Below are 17,158 nucleotides of genomic sequence, written 5' to 3' on the forward strand. Positions count from 1 at the left end.
TCTGACACTAATTACATTACCCACCAAGCCGCCAACAGACTCCGACTGAAAAGAGAGAAGGTAATGCTGGTCGTACATGGAATTGGTGGAATGAAAGTAAGAGTCCAGACAAAAAGGTACTTGCTCAAAGTCAGAATGTGGACTTCAGAGAATGAGTTGAGTCCCCACCAGATCGTCTGTTATGGACTGGACGAGATCGCACAAGCAGACCGTGTCGTTAGCCCGCGGCAGCTCAAGAAGTTCTTCCTGGAGGTCAAGACAGAGGAACTGGTCAGGCCAAAGAAAATTTAACTCTTAATCAGCCACCGAGAGGGTAGGCTTGCTCCGCAGCAGATGAAGACAGTGGGAGACCTGGTGTTGTGGGACGGCCCACTGGGCAAGATTGTGGGGGGAGCACACCCTGATCTGTTCGAAGAGGTGAAGGTATCCATTCACAACTCAAAGACACATTTTGCACGCTCAATGAGAGCAAAAGTGATCAAGGTCGAAGAGATTTCCAGAGAGCCAAATAGCTCCAGAGAGGAAACGCTGTTCCTGGAGCAAGAGAGTGGTGAGTAGATCAGGAACATGGCCACAACCAGCAAGGAAGTTCTTGAGTGGTGGAAATGGGACAGCATCGGAGCTGCCTGTGAGCCGAAGTGTGGAGGATGCCGGTGCGGGAAATGCCGGCCAGGGGGGAAGGAAATGACTCTAGCTGAAGGGAAGGAACTAGAAAAGATCAAGGAAGGCCTGACCTATGTGGCTACTGACGACCACAGTGACTCGCCGCACTGGAACGCGGGATACCCCTGGACTGAAGACCTGGCTTCACTTCCAAATAACAGGAAACTGGTGGAAGCGACATTCTTGAGAACCGAAAAGCGCCTCATGAAGGACCCATTGTGGAGAGCTGCTTACGCAGCCCAAGTACACGAGATGGTGGAAAGAGGAGCAGCCATCGAGTTAAAGAAGGACACAATCAACAGTTGGAGAGGGCCAGTTTGGTACATAAGTCACCTAATCGCACCGAACCCTCACTCTGTCACCACGCCAGTGCGGCTCGTCTGGAACAGTAGCCAAGAGTTCAAAGGGACGAGCATGAACAACATCCTGCTGAAGGGTCCGGATGTGCTAAACCCAATCCGGGCGGTTCTGCTCACATTCAGAGCAGGAGAGCATGCGGCCATAGGAGACATCAAGAAGATGTACAATTCTGTGTGGCTGAACGAAAGAGAGGTTCACCTTCATCAGTTCCTCTGGAGGGACTCACTCGAGGAAGAGATCAGAGACTTCGCTATCACTCGGGTCAATATTGGAGACAGGCCAGCGGGATGCATAGCGCAGTTGGCCATGAGGGAAACCGCGAGACTGCCCAGGTTCTCTCACATGAGCGACGAGAGAAGAGAGCTTGAAGAGGAAAGCTATTTGGACGACATCTTCACGTCCCACAATGACCCAGGGAAGCTGGACAAGATCACAAGAGGAGTGGAGGAGATACTCTGGGCCGGAGGCTTCTCACTCAAACCGTGGGTTCGGTCTGGTCAAAGTGGGAGGTGCGAGGGTAGTCAGGTTGGGCAAGCTGTTAAAAGCCCAAGTCCAGAGTCCGGAACCCTGGTGTTGCCCAACCAGCTAGGGCAGGAAGACAACAAGGCTCTTGGTGTTGGATACTACGTGGACAGCGACAGACTCTTCCTGATGGTTTCAATCAACTTCTCCAAAAGAAAGCAGAAGATGAGGACGGGGGTCGACCTCTCAGAGAAGGAGATCAAGGAGAAAACGCTAAACCCTCAGACCAGACGGGAGCTCCTAAGCCAGGTAGCAGGGCTCTACGACCCTGTTGGTGTAGCTACCCCGGCCAAAGAGAGAGGGGCCATCTTGGTAAGGAGAGCCTTCCAGGAGACTGGGGGAGGAGACTCCAAGAAAGACACGTGGGACAGTCCCCTTCTGACAGACCTCTGGGCAGATGCCATCAAGCTTTTTGAAGAGTATGTGCGGCTTCGTCAAATCAGTTTCGAAAGGAGCCTTACTTTTCCTGGATGGAGGGGGAGGCCGTGGGGCATCACGTTTTCAGATGGGAGTGATGATGCCTTCGGAGCTGTTCTGTACCTGAGGTGGGAGACGTCTACAGAGGCGGACATCTGCCTTGTTGAGTCAAAGGCCAAGCTGGCGCCCCTTGACCAGAAGGGCGACGTGGTCAAAGCAGAGTTCTGCGGCGCTGTCTTCGCTGCCAGGCTGAGAGGGTTCTGGGAGAGGCAGGGTCGACTTGAGGTGGAGAGATGGTTCCACTTCGTAGACAGCCAGACTATCCTGGGAGCTATCCAGAGGGAGAGTTACGGGTATCAGACGTTATTCGCGAACAGGGTCGGGGAGTTTCAGAAGGCTGGGCCAGTAGTTGACTGGTGGTGGATCTCAGGAGATCTGAACGTCGCCGACCTTATCACCCGAGGAGGTCCTCAAGAAGACCTGGGTGAGGGCTCCATTTGGCAAAAGGGTCCTGAGTTCCAAGTGAGGCCGGTAGAAGAGTGTCCCATGGAGTCCACGGCGGAGGTGGCGGCCAGCACCAGAGAGGCTGTGAGTAAGCTCCAGCAGAGGGCATTCACAGTGGCTTTCACTAGAGCCCAGTGGAAGAAGACGGCAAATCCTGTCCAGGGGCCTCTGGATGGAACTGACGAGGCTCCTGTGCACACGGTGAAGGAGGAAGAGTCGACCTCCGCTGAGATTGAAAACAAGGAGAGGCTCTGGGGCGTGGCTATCATTGATCTGGTTGAGCCTGAAAAGTTCAGTAGCTTGGCCAAGCTCTGTGGGGTGATCGGTTGGGTTCGCCGAGCTGTTTAGAGACGGATGATTCGCGGGAGAGCCATGGAGAGAGCAGCACTCGAGAGAGAAGGTGGGCAAGCCAGTTCTCGATGTGGGGGAGGTCAGAGCTGCCTTTTGGGACCTATGCTTGGCAGCCCAAGAGGGGGTAGCTTTCCCTGAGTCTGCATTGAACAGGCTTGTAGTCGTCAGAGAAGAGATGTCAGGACTACTGTTGTGCTATGGAAGGGTCCAGACCACAGGAGAGACAGGAGTGCCGCTGGTTCCGTATGGAGCATGGATGAGCACCCTGCTGACAGCGAGCGACCCTGTGATGCTGGCCGTGCCTCTTCGGGGGGACCTGGCTCCGGGGTCGTTAAAGACTTAAAGAAGAAATTAAAGAGTTGACCGAAGAAACACCACCAAAGAGAAAGCGGTGGTTATTAGTGTGGTCTCCTTAGGTCTAGAGTCCAGTAGACCAAGTGGGAGGTGTGTTACTTTCTATGGGGTGGTTGGATTTGAGTTGTGTTTAGTCAGAGATTTTTGTTTAGTTTAAGTACAAACTTGTGAAAGTTATTTCGTTTACATGTAGTTAAATTGTAACATTGTTTGAATTGTTAGTTACATAAGTGAATCTGAGTATTGATAATAATAATGAGATTTATTCCAGTTCCGATTGTATGTGATTTCTGTGTGCTTGATAAGGACTTTTATTGCGAAATTCTATTGGCGAGAAATGCGTGCATCCGGGGTCTCAGTTAGGGAGCTGCTGTGATTGGCTGATTTACGTTCTGGGGGTGACGTCAAGAAAGTTAATACAGCTTCAGAGCGGGGACTCTTTATCATGACTGGACGAGGACGGACTGGTGAGTGATTAGAAGAGTGAGTGAGTTATATTGTGTGTTAGCTTTGAGTTGAGGGTACTTGAATGATGTATGTTTGTATTTTGTGTGTTTTCTTTTTCAAGGTTCGTAACCTGTTGGTTAAAAATAAAGAAATTTTCGACCATAGAGTGACGTCCTGTTCATCCTCGCCTCAGCTGCGGGGCTTGTTTGAGAGTTAGCAGCACAAGCAGCACCTACCTCTCATCTGCCAGTCAGAATGAAATGATGAGTGTTGTTCCCAAGAGGTAACTGTAACTATTGTCAGAGAGATGAGGGAATCAAAGATGTACGCCATTATGGCTGATGATGCCAAAGATGGCAAGACAGAACAGTTGGCACTGTGTGAGGTATGTGTCTATGGAGGGTAGAGTGAAGGAGAGGTTCCTAGCCCTTACAGAGATGACATATTTTGATACTATATCAATAACCGCTGCCATTGAGAATCAACTGGTAGAGAAAGGAATTGATTAGTTGAAGTGTGTGGCACAAACTTATGATGGGGCAGCAGTCATGAGTGGGGCAGTGGGGGGGTGTGCAAGCCCATTTTTGAAAGCAGCACCCTGAAGCAATATATGTGCATTGTTATGCACATGAGTTGAATCTTGTCTTGTGTCACACATGCAGAGCGGTTTCTGAGGCCACAGAGTTTTTTGACATGCTGGCAAATGTCCATTCTTTTTTTAGCATCTCGCTTGTTAACCACCATACGTTTGTAGACACTCAAAGGAAGTTAGGATTGCAGCCAAGTGAGTTTGTGCAGTTGTCAAACACATGTTGGGCATGCCACCTTTGTTCAGTAAATGCAGTGCTTGACAATTTCTGTGCCATCAGTGAGTGCCTCTCTACCATCAACGCACCTATGGCAGTGGGATTGAAGGCAAAACTCAGTAAATTCTCCTCGGTGTATTTGTTGTTCGTATTCCAGGCTCACCTGTCTGTAACAGCATGTTTACACAGATGCCTAAAGAAGGAGACCATTGATTTTTACCAAGCAGTGACATACGAAGATGCAGTGATTGACTCCCTTAAGGAGAAACGCAGTGATGCCACTGTTGCAGTTCTTCATCCCAGAACAAAGGCCTTATTTGAGGCTAACCAGATAGCAGTCCCAGAGCCATCTTCTGGACAGAGGTGCAAGACAAAGCAAATGGATGGATTTGTTTTTGAGTTAACTTTTGGGGCAGATAGTGAAGTCAGTGGTTCTTCTGAGTCAGAAGAACTAAAAGGAAATTGTTATTTCCTTGTCTGGACAGAATGATCTCTGAACTTGAGAAGCATTTTGCTGATGTGAATGAAGAATTGCTTAATGGAATTCAGGCGTGCAGTCCAACATCAGACCACTTCTTGTCTGAGCCACCTTTGTCAGAACTGGCAATGCATTATCGTATTGACCTTAAGTCAGAGGAAGTGATGGTTGCCAAAAACTATCTGAGGTGCAAGAGAGACGCTGGTGCTGTTCAAGACATGCTCACCATGTACAACCTTGCTGGATTCAGATATGTTCCCTTCGTTGAAAGCTATTATTCAGGGTGCCTCGACCATACCAGTTAGCAGCTGTTGCTGCAAAAGTTCTTTTAGCGCCTTGCGTCTGCTCCATACCTGGCTCAGGAGGACCGTGGGTCAAAGTAGACTCCAGCAGCTGGCTGTGGTGTCATTCGAGAAGGAGGTGCTTGAGAGAGTCAGTCACCAAAATGTGATTGATAGATTTGCCACCCTCAAGGTGAGGAGACACAGCTTAATTCTTAAGTGACATTGTACTTTAGGCTAAGATGGGTTGGGTTTTGGGGTGAATTGAGCCAATGTTAAAACAATCTTTATTCATTCAATAATTATACATGCTGTCAATATTTGCAATTCTGTATAACTGAAAACTCTTATAAATAAATTACAAAAAAAGTTGTTAGAAGTTGTTAAAAGATAAAAGTAATGTAAAGTTGTCTTCCTTCAACTTCCACCATTTGATACTTGGCTCTGCCTTCACTTGCTCCCTCTTCTTGAGCTCCAAAATCATCCTACAGACCACCATCTGATGCTGCCTAGCTACATTCTCCCCTGTCACCACCTTGCAGTCTCCAGTCCCTTTCAGATTGTGCCCCCTATAGTCAACGTGTGCACTTTCCTCCACTCTTATACATCACCCTGTGTTCCTCCCTCTTCTTGAAATATGTATTCACCACAGACATTTCCATCCTTTTTGCAAAATCCACCACCATCTGTCCTTCCACATTCCTCTCCTTGACCCATACCCACCCATCACCTCTTCCCTTCACCAACATGCCCATTGACGTCCGCCCAATTCACCGCTCTTTCCTTCATGGGTACACCACTCTCCTCACCTCTCCACCACTTCATCCAACTCACTCCAGAAATTTTCCTTCTCTTCCATCTCACACCCAACTTGCAGGGCATAACTTTCATCCTCACCCCTTCGATTTCCAGCTTCATACTCATCACTCTGTCTGACACTCTATTCACCTCCAGCACACTCTTGACATACTCTTCCTTCAGAATTACCCCTACCCCATTTCTCCTCCCATTCACACCATGGTAGAAGAGTTTGAACCCACCTCCGATACTCCTGGCCTTACTCCCCTTCCACCTGGCCTCTTGCACACACAGTATACCTACCTTTCTTCCTTCCATCATATCAGTCAGCTCTCTTCCTACTACACGAAACTACTACATGACGTTGTGTTATCTGTCTGGTAGCAACTACTACATGACCTTGTGTTATCTGTCTGGTAGTGTGACTGTGTATGTCAATAACATACGAAATCTTTGACTATAAGCTTTTAGGCCTAGCTAGAGGGCAAATGTTTCAAAAGAAAACTAGCAGATTGCTTAAAAATGTGCCCTCAACTTTTAGCCAGGAGAGAACATCATGCATACCCTCAACACTTGCACTGGATGAACAGTGAAGAGCTAGATGTGCAGCTTCGTTCTGCACAAGTTGAAGCTTGTGCAGATCTCTTTTGTTGCAATTGACCAAACAACCGAACAATAGTAAAGATGAGACAAAACCAGCACATATAACCTGTCTAATTGCGTGATCAGTCAGGGAAAAAAAGCACACCTCCTAATAACAGACACTGCCCTTCCCATTTTAGCAACAAACTTATAAATAGACCAGTTTGTCCAGGGTGACACCTTAAAGCTTCACTACATGGACCTGCTCTAGGGCTATATCCTTGGGAGAGTAGAAACTCACTTCTCAATGCATAATTCGAACCAAAGATAACTTTGTTTTAGATATCCAAAGGAATTGAGTCAAGTGCAACTGGACTTGGTATATATCCGTGAAGACGTTTCGCCTCTCATCCAAGAGGCTTCATCAGTTCGTGCCTTTCTGACTAGAGCAAGCTAGTCTGACTGGCTGGTGATGAAACTCAGATATTTAACCTCTTTGGAGTCGTTATTAGAGCTAGTGGTGGTAGTGGTTGTTTGGTTTCGCCTATGTATAGGTCAGTGCACTGACCTATACAGAAGGAGTTACATAGGAGAAACCAAACAACCACTACAGAATCGGATGGCCCAACACAGAAGGCAAAACTCCTCAGGACAAGACTCAGCAGTCTATCTACACCTAAAGCAGAAGACACACTCCTTCGAGGACAGCAACATACACATTTTGGACAGGGAAGATAGATGGTTTGAACGAGGGGTGAAGGAAGCCATCTATGCGAAACTGGAAAAACCATCCCTCAACAGAGGAGGAGGTCTGCGACACCACCTATCTCCCACTTACAATGCCGTCCTTTCATCTCTACCCAGGAGACTTAAGAAGCTTAGCCTCCAAGAACAACAGTCGGTCACTAACGGCTCCAACGACTCATGACCACTGAATGGATCACTAACGAAGTCGAAACTAACACCCCCAATGACCGTTGCTGCTAAACATCGGATCACAAAGAGCCATGCACATCAATAGCTCTGATAACGACGGGTGTGGCTAAACATAGGAACACAAAAGAGCCACACAATATCTCTGATAACGACGGGCGTTACTAAACATTGGAACACAAAGGGCCATGGACATCAATAGCTCTGATAACGACTCCAAAGAGGTTAAATATCTTGAGTTTCATCACCAGCCAGTCAGACTAGCTTGGTCTAGTCAGAAAGGCACGAACTGATAAAGCCTCTTGGATGAGAGGCGAAACGTCTTCACAGATATATACCAAGTCCAGTTGCACTTGATTCAATTCCTTTGGATAACCATGACCTGGATGAATGAGAACATTCACAGACATTTGTTTTAGATACATTTAGTACAAGCTTATTATTTTCCGCCCAATTATACACACATTCAAGTTCACGTCTACGGTTGGTTCAGAATGCAGCTGCTAAACCACTAACTAGAACTAGCCGTAGGTCCCATATTGCCCCTATTCTTGCATCCCTCCATTGGCTTCACGTAATATTCAGAATAATCTATAAAATCTTATTGATTACATTTAAAGTACTGCATGATCTTGCCCCCAGTTACGTTTCTGATATTCTCATTGCACTCCCCGACCGCTACGATCCTCAAACCTCGGTCTTTTATCCATCCCTTACTCCAGCTGCAAAACAAAACGTGACCGCGCCTTTGCAGTTTTAGCCACAAGCCTCTGGAATAATCTTCCCCAAGCCATTAGATTTTCTAAATCTTTGGACTGTTTTAAGTGGCTTCTAAAAACCTGTCTTTTCATAGATCCCCATCCCTGCCTTCTGTTTTGTTTAATTTTCAGCTTGGTCTGTTACTCCCTATGCCATGTTTTATATTCATTCAATTTATTTTATGTATGTATTCATATTTTCTATATTAACCCAGCCACTGAGGATGCACAAGCCAGTGCATCCTTAGTGCCGGTCCCAAGCCCGGACAAATGGAGAGGGTTGCGTCAGGAAGGGCATCCGGCGTAAAATCTTTGCCAAATCAAATATGCGGATCATAAATAAGACTTACATACCGGATCGGTCGAGGCCCGGGTTACCAACGACCGCCACCAGTACTGTTAACCAGCAGGGTGTCGGTGGAAACTATGCTACTGTTGGGCGAAGGAGAAGGAGAGGGGGAAAGCATGTCCAGAGGCAGCTAGAGAGGAGGAAGGGTAGGCATGTGGAGGTGAGAGTTGGAACTTTGAATGTTGGCACTATGACTGGTAAAGGGAGAGAGCTGGCTGACATGATGGAAAGAAGAAAGGTAGGCATACTGTGTGTGCAAGAGACCAGGTGGAAGGGGAGTAAGGCCAGGAGTATCGGAGGGAGGAGTAATGGGGTAGGGGTAATTCTGAAGGAAGAGTATGTCAAGAGCGTGCTGGAGGTGAAGAGAGCGTCAGACAGAGTTATGAGTATGAAGCTGGAAATTGAAGGTTTATTGCTGAATGTTATCAGCGCATATGCCCCGCAAGTTGGGTGTGAGATGGATGAAAAAGAAGAATTCTGGAGTGAGTTGGACGACATGGTGGAGAGGGTACCCAAGGAGGAGAGAGTGGTGATTGGAGCGGACTTCAATGGACATGTTGGTGAAGGGAACAGAGGTGATGAGGAGGTGATGGGAAGGTATGGAGTCAAGAAGAGAAATGTGGAAGGACAGATGGTGGTCGATTTTGCGAAAAGGATGGAAATAGCTGTGGTGAATACATATTTCAAGAAGAGGGAGGAACACAGGGTGACATACAAGAGTGGAGGAAAGTGCACACAGGTGGACTATATCTTATGTAGAAGGCGCCATCTAAAAGGGATTGGAGACTGCAAGGTGGTGACAGGGGAGAACGTAGCTAGGCAGCATCGGATGGTGGTCTGTAGGATAACTTTGGAGACCAAGAAGAGGAAGCGAGTGAAGACACAGCCGAAGATCAAATGGTGGAAGTTGAAGGAAGACTGTTGTGTGGAGTTCAGGCAGGAGTTAAGACAGGCACTGGGTGGTAGTGAAGAGTTGCCAGATGGCTGGGCATGCACTGCCGAATTCGTGAGGGAGACAGCTAGGAAGGTACTTGGTGTGTCATCAGGACAGAGGAAGGGAGACAAGGAGACTTGGTGGTGGAACGAAGTACAGCAAAGTATACAGAGGAAGAGGTTGGCAAAGAAGAAGTGGGATAGGGAGAGAGATGAAGAAAGTAGACAGGAGTACAAGGACATGCATCATAAAGTGAAGAGAGAGGTGGCAAAGGAAAAGGCATATGGTGAGTTGTATGACAGGTAAGACACTAAGGAAGGAGAAAAGGACTTGTACCGATTGGCTAGACAGAGGGACCAAGCTGCAAAGGATGTGCAGCAAGTTAGGGCGATCAAGGATAGAGATGGAAATGTGCTGACAAGCGAGGAGAGTGTGCTAAGAAGGTGGAAGGAGTACTTTGAGGGGCTGATGAATGAAGAAAATGAGAGAGAGAGAAGGTTGAATGATGTAGGGATAGTGAATCAGGAAGTTCAGCGGATTAACAAGGAGGAAGTGAGGGCAGCTATGAAGAGGATGAAGAGTGGAAAGGCAGTTGGTCCTGATGACATACCTGTGGAGGCATGGAGATGTTTAGGAGAGATGGCAGTGGAGTTTTTAACTAGATTGTTTAACACAATCCTGGAAAGTGAGAGGATGCCTGAGGAGTGGAGAAGAAGCATACTGGTACCGATTTTCAAGAACAAGGGCAATGTGCAGAACTGTAACAACTACAGAGGTATAAAGTTGATCAGCCACAGCATGAAGATTTGGGAAAGAGTAATAGAAGCTAGGTTAAGAGGAGAGGTGACGATCAGCGAGCAGCAGTATGGTTTCATGCCACGAAAGAGCACCACAGATGCGATGTTTGCTTTGAGAATGTTGATTGAGAAGTATAGAGAAGGCCAGAAAGAGTTGCATTGTGTCTTTGTAGATTTAGAGAAAGCTTATGACAGAGTGCCGAGAGAGGAGGTGTGGTATTGTATGAGGAAGTCAGGAGTTGCAGAGAAGTATGTAGGAGTGGTGCAGGATACGTATGAGGGAAGTGTGACAATGGTGAGGTGTGCGGTTGGAATGACAGATGGGTTCAAGGTGGAGGTGGGATTACATCAAGGATCGGCTCTGAGCCCTTTCTTGTTTGCAATGGTGATGGACAGGTTGACGGACAAGATCAGGCAGGAGTCTCCATGGACGATGATGTTCGCGGATGACATTGTGATCTGTAGCGAGAGTAGGGTGCAGGTTGAGGAGAGCCTGGAGAGGTGGAGGTATGCACTGGAGAGAAGAGGGATGAAAGTCAGTAGGAGCAAGACGGAATACTTATGCGTGAATGAGAGAGAGGACAGTGGAATGGACAGGATGCAAGGAGTGGAGGTGACAAAGGCATTTGAGTTTAAATACTTGGGGTCAACTGTCCAAAGTAACGGGGAGTGCAGTAGAGAGGTGAAAAAGAGAGTGCAGGCAGGTTGGAGTGGGTGGAGAAGTGTGTCAGGAGTGATTTGCGACAGAAGGGTATCAGCAAGAGTTAAAGGGAAAGTTTACAAGATGGTTGTGAGACCAGCTATGTTATATGGTTTGGAGACAGTGGCACTGACGAAAAGACAGGAGGCGGAGCTGGAGGTGGCAGAGTTGAAGATGCTAAGATTTTTACTGGGAGTAACGAAGAAGGACAGGATTAGGAACAATTATATTAGAGGGACCGCTCAGGTTGGACGGTTTGGAGACAAAGCAAGAGAGGCAAGATTGAGATGGCTTGGACATGTGTGGAGGAGAGATGCTGAGTATATTGGGAGAAGGATGCTGAATATGGAGCTGCCAGGGAAGAGGAAAAGAGGAAGGCCAAAGAGGAGGCTTATGGATGTGGTGAGGGAAGACATGCAGGTGGCTGGTGTGACAGAGGAAGACGCAGAAGACAGGAAGAAATGGAAACGGATGATCCGCTGTGGCGACCCCTAACGGGAGCAGCCGAAAGTAGTAGTAGTAGATTCATATTTTCTATATTGAGTGTAAAGCCCTTTGTAATTGTGTTTTTAAAAGTGCTTTGTAAATACAATTTTACTTACTTAATTTGCAAACTTCTTCTTTTTTATCTAGACCATCAGTGGACTTATATTAAAAAAAAAAGTTTTTTGGCCCCCCCCCCTTTCTCCCCAATTGTATCCGGCCAATTACCCCACTCTTCCGAGCCGTCCCAGTCACTGCTCCACCCCCTCTGCTGATCTGGGGCGGGCTGCAGACTATCACGTCTCCTCCAATACATGTGGAGTCACCAGCCGCTTCTTTTTACCTGACAGTGAGGAGTTTCACCAGGGGGACGTAGCGCATGGGAGGATTCCCCCCAGTTCCCTCCCTCCCCCCTGAACAGGCACCCCGACCGTTGAGAGGACAGCCCGGTATCACGCCAAGGTGTGTAATATACACGCTGGTCCAGCGTGTCAGTGTCACGGTTTGCCTCGCTCAGGCGTGAAAAGTACACGCGTGTATGAAGGTGCAGTGCCAGCAGGGGGCGATGATTAACTCAATGCCAGCAACTCCCCACGGAGGAAAAGAAGCATACAGCATTTTCCAAAATCCCTCGCCTAACCCTAACCCTAACCCAACCATAACCCTAACCCAACCCTAACCATAACCCTAACCCAACTCTAAATCTAACCATAACCATAACCCTAACCCAACCCTAACCCTAACCTTAACCTTAACTCTAACCCTAACCTGCCTTCACCTGTTAATCATCGCCCCATGCTGGCACTGCACCTTCATACACGCGTGTACTTTTCACGCCTGAGTGAGAAAAACCGTGGCACTGACATGCTGGACCAGCGGATGTATTACACGCTTTGGCGTGATACCGGGTTAGAGAGGAGGTGCTAGTGCAGTGACCAGGACCCATATCCGCATTCAGCTTCCCACCCACAGACACGGCCAATTGTGTCTGCAGGGACGCCCGACCAAGCCGGAGGTAACATGGGGATTCGATCCAGCGATCCCCGTGTTGGTAGGCAACGGAATAGCCCGCAACACTACGCAGACGCCCCCAACTTATATAATTTTGAATCATCAGCATACATTGCCATAATTGCCCTATTCAAAACGAGGTAGGTTATTAGTAAAAATTGAGAAGAGAGGAGAACCCAGGCAACTTCCTTGGGGAACCCCACATTCTAAATTTCTTGTAGCTGAAAAACTACCATTAAAGTAAACACACTACATACTGTTATTCAAGTAACTTTTCATCCAGCTGACAGTATTTGCACTGAAGCCATATGCCGAAAGTTTTTCAGTAATGGTTTATGGTCAGTAACATCAAAAGCAGCACTGAAGTCTACCAAGACAGCACCAACAATATTATTTTCATCAATTTGACTCAATCATTCATTTATGATTAATAATTCATTCATTAATGATTAAATAATTAATGAATTAGGGCAACAGTGTGGCCCAATGGTTAGCGCTGTTGCCTCACAGCAAGAGGGTCCTGGGTTTTAACCCCGGGTCGTCCCAAGTACTTTCTGTGTGGAGTTTGTATCTTCTCCCTGTGTCTGCGTGGGTTGCCTTCGGGTGCTCTGGTTTCCTCCCACCATCAAAAAAGACATGCATGTTAGGGTTAATACTTCTGCCTGTGCCCTTGACCAAGGCAATAGGAAGAAATAACTGGAGTTGGTCCCCAAGTGCTGCACGGCGGCTGCCCACTGCTTCTAGCTACACAGCTAGGATGGGTTAAATGCAGAGAGTAAAGAGTATTTTATTCTATTCTATTAATAATGTGCAATCTTGACATATCCATACATGGATATAGTTTTTCATACTACCTCATCTTTCTTGACATAGACTATTACTTGCACCAATGCCATATCTTGTTTCACCTCGTTTATTGTAAAGCGACTTTGAGTTTTAGAAAAGCGCTATACAAGATTGATTTATTATTATTTATTATATACGTACAAATGAAAATATGTTCAGACATAATCATTGTCATGTCCACGCGTCACAATGAAAAATGTATCGTGTCAAATTCCTGGTATCTAAGAAAGTTGGTAAGGAAAGAGATTCAGTTTCTGAATCCGAGCTCTTGATGTAGTAAATCCGTAAAGAGAGCGTTTCACTGCTAACATGAGATTGGAATTATTTTTTATGAAAGACTGAGTTTTGAAAATAAAAACGATGGCATGTTCAAATCTCTCCAGTGGGCCAGAATATACATCAGGCTGAGTCAGTGGGATTGCATGGTGCAGCTATCGAGAGAAACATTATCATCAACACTCTCAGCACTTACATACTCCCCATTACACACCAGTGCCCTGCGGCTTCTATTAATATCCTCAGTGGGACTATTAGACGTGTGACTGACAGCATATGAGCTCATAGCACACTGAGCAGGCCCCAAAAACAGACTCGGCTAAGTGGATTCTCTCATAATGATGAATGGCATCAGCCTTTCAAAGGAAGCATGTAGGACTGCATAATGCTGTCTTTATGTAAGCATGTGTGTGTTTGTGTGTGTGTGTGTACTTCATATTCCTACACTTGTGGGGATTCATGGTCCTCAGAAATGTAGGAAAGTCGGGACATTTTGGCTGGTCATCACTTCTTTAATGGTCTTTTTTAGGGGTTAGGACTTGGGTTTACTGTTGAGGTTAGAATTAGGATTAGGTTAAAATTAGGGTAAAGATTAAGGTTAGGTTCTGAAGGGCTAGGGAATAAATGGAGTCAATGAGGGTCCTTGCAAAGACAGAAGTATGAGAACGTGTGTGTGTGTGTGTGTGTGTGTGGAGTGGGTGGGCGAGGGACTGATCGAGCGAGAGTGAATATGAATGACTGAGTAAACAGAAAAATTCACTCCATTTAAAACATGAAAACTAGAACAATAGAACCTCTGTTCCCATTATCAACTACCAAATATTTGATGAAGATAACAAGGGGCCATACAGCCAACCAGGCAACTGACTGGAACACATATAGTTTAGGCTGGCTCTTGGGTTTGTGAATAACTGTTGGCCTATTGCAGGAATCATGCAAGTAGCGGATTTTCACTGACATTTATAAATTCACTGAACTTCAAGGTCGTCAACTTTGAAATACTCTAAGTCACTCTATGTATTAAGCCTTCTGTTGTCTTCTTACAGGTCAAAATGACCGATAACAGTATTTAACAGCAAAGAGACTAAATAGTTTTTTTTTCCAACCTGAAATTTGATGACTTTTCTAACGTTAGTAAAAGTGAAACACTGTTTTTGTTCATATTTCCATGAAAGCTGTACACCACTTGGGCACTAAGATTTTTCTTAGGGTCATGTTTGACCCTAAGATGTGTTTGGGTCATGTTTGACCCTATAAAAACAAGGGTTGTCCACTGACTAAATGTAGTCTTTCTGCACTGTGAAGAGCGAGAACCCAGATAGTCACACAGTTTGTGATGAATGACAGCTTGTTTCTTCACGCAAAATAGATTTGGGGTTTAAAATTGAATTAAGTTGCTTTAATTTAGAGGTTTAATGAAGGCGGGTCATAAATGACCCTTAAGACAAGGGCAGTATACAGAATTGTGTGGACAACACAAGGGTTAAAGGGCTGAAATGTCATTCAGGGGTACTTAGCCCTCCAAGACCCCCCCCCCCCAATAATTCACACCTTGTATGAAGTCCCAGTCTGCTATGAGACATCCTGCAGTCAGCCCACTCTTCCCAAAAGTGGAGCTTTTTATCCAAAACAGCATCGCTACCTTATACAAGATGACCTTTGACCTAGTATGGCCACAAATACCCTATACTGTATGTCAAACTAAAAGTAGTGTGGCCAGTGTGGAACATATTTTAGTGATGATCACGTGGAATTTTACACAATGTTAATATACAATGGCGAAAAAACACCGTGTTTAAGAATCCAACTGCAGTTCATCATGTGGAACTTTTTGGTAATGTTACGTAAGTAGAATATCAAACCAGAGATAGCTTTCAAAGAGCAACCCCTCAGATATTTCACACCTCGTTTGGTGAGGTGTGAAAAATTTGGATGACAGACTTTCGTCATCAGCAAAAGTGTGTGTCACAATATGAAAATATAAAGATTTTCATCTCCTACAACACCTTTAAAAGGCAATAGTAAAATTTTTTTTATTGCTTAACCTTATCTAAAACGTGTAATTTAGAGGAAGGATAGTAAAATAATGAATAGACCAGGCCTTAAAACATCGTATGGTGACTATGAGCTGGTGTTGTTCCCGTAAGGTGACTGATGCTTCATACAATAAATACACACTGTAGTGTGGTGCGTGACGCAGCAGTCACCTTACCTACAGCCACATAACTAAAGGACTTTATGGACCTGTAGTTATTCGGGTACAGCCGCCTATTGTCTCCAGCTACAGCAGGGCAAAACTTTATTATTGGGGGACATCTGGATAGGGAAATATGCAGTGCAACGTACCAGTAACGGAGACCAGCAGATGAGCAGGACGCACATGATCCCCAACAGCTGGATGACAGTCTCCGTGGTGAGCCGTTCCCACTGTTTGGAGGACTGAGAGGTGCCGGATTTGGTTTTGCAGCGGATTATTAATCCCCGGATCGTCGCCACGTTGCAGGAAAAAGTTACGAGCAGAGAGAAAATCCCGAGCACGGCGAAAGTGATGGAGAAGAAGGTGTTACCGGGCACCTCCCGGTCGCCAGTGCTGATGAAGCACCACGTCCCCGGCCACTGCAGCGTGTACTTGCCCACACCTGCGATGGGCAGCAGCGCGAAGAGCAGCACCAGACACCAGATGACGGCCAGGGTCTGCTTGGTGACGCTGGTCTTCATGTTGTTGGAGTACCAGTGGGGACTGGTGATGGCCAGGGCCCTCTCTATGGCCATGGCACTGGCCAGAAACAGCGAGCACAGGCCAAAAGTGGTCATGCACACCCCGAAAAAGGCGCACAGCTGACCGGACGAGTCGATGCGCTCCCAGATGAGGTCGGCTCTGTACACCGAGATGACGATCGGGCTCGTCAGCAGCTGCCCGAACAGATCAGTCAGCGCCAGGGATCCGATGCAAAGCAAGAAAGACTTTTTCCTTTTGTTTTCCTTCTTCCTATAAGAAATGTACACCAGGATAAGGGCAAGAGAGTTGCCGACCATGCCGGTGACCATCATGGAAATCGGGAAACCGACCGACACGTATCCGCAGCTCTTGGTGACATTGGTGTCGCGCACTGGTCCGGAGACGTTGGGGTGCAGCATGCCTCCCCGCGGAGTTTGCCGGTCGCCGAGAGAAACGCAGCTGTCCGAAGTCATCTTCTACACGAGGACAGTCTCAAGTACAGCAGACAGGCTGCGTGCGCGTCCGACATCATCCACCAGTCCCGAGTGTTTCCAGCGAACTGCTGTGCGTAAAAGCGCGTCGGATCCTTTAAGAGGCGGGACAGCCCGGACACCCGGCCGGGGTATGAAACCAACCCGCTGCACGTGGCTGCAGTATGAAAATACCATCAATAACAGCGCTAACACGCCTGTTTAGAGAAGACTGTAAACAAATCTGTCGGCTCGCTGGTTGGACACGGTTGACGCGCGCAGTGCGAGTGGAGGTGCCAGACATCATTCTGACAGGGTG

General features: G+C 46.9%; 1 protein-coding gene across 1 annotated transcript in view; it reads right to left on the minus strand.

The window, feature by feature from the left end:
* ptger3 (prostaglandin E receptor 3 (subtype EP3)) overlaps window positions 1-16,842 on the minus strand; it is a 29,546-nt gene extending 12,704 nt beyond the window's left edge. The window contains exon 1 of the mRNA XM_056276890.1: window positions 15,997-16,842. Within this exon, the coding sequence (XP_056132865.1) occupies window positions 15,997-16,842 (846 nt within the window). The remainder of the gene's footprint in view (window positions 1-15,996) is intronic.
* Window positions 16,843-17,158: the final 316 nt, after the last annotated feature.

Source organism: Lampris incognitus, chromosome 3 (assembly GCF_029633865.1).
Source record: "Lampris incognitus isolate fLamInc1 chromosome 3, fLamInc1.hap2, whole genome shotgun sequence".
NCBI classification, from domain to species: Eukaryota; Metazoa; Chordata; class Actinopteri; order Lampriformes; family Lampridae; genus Lampris; species Lampris incognitus.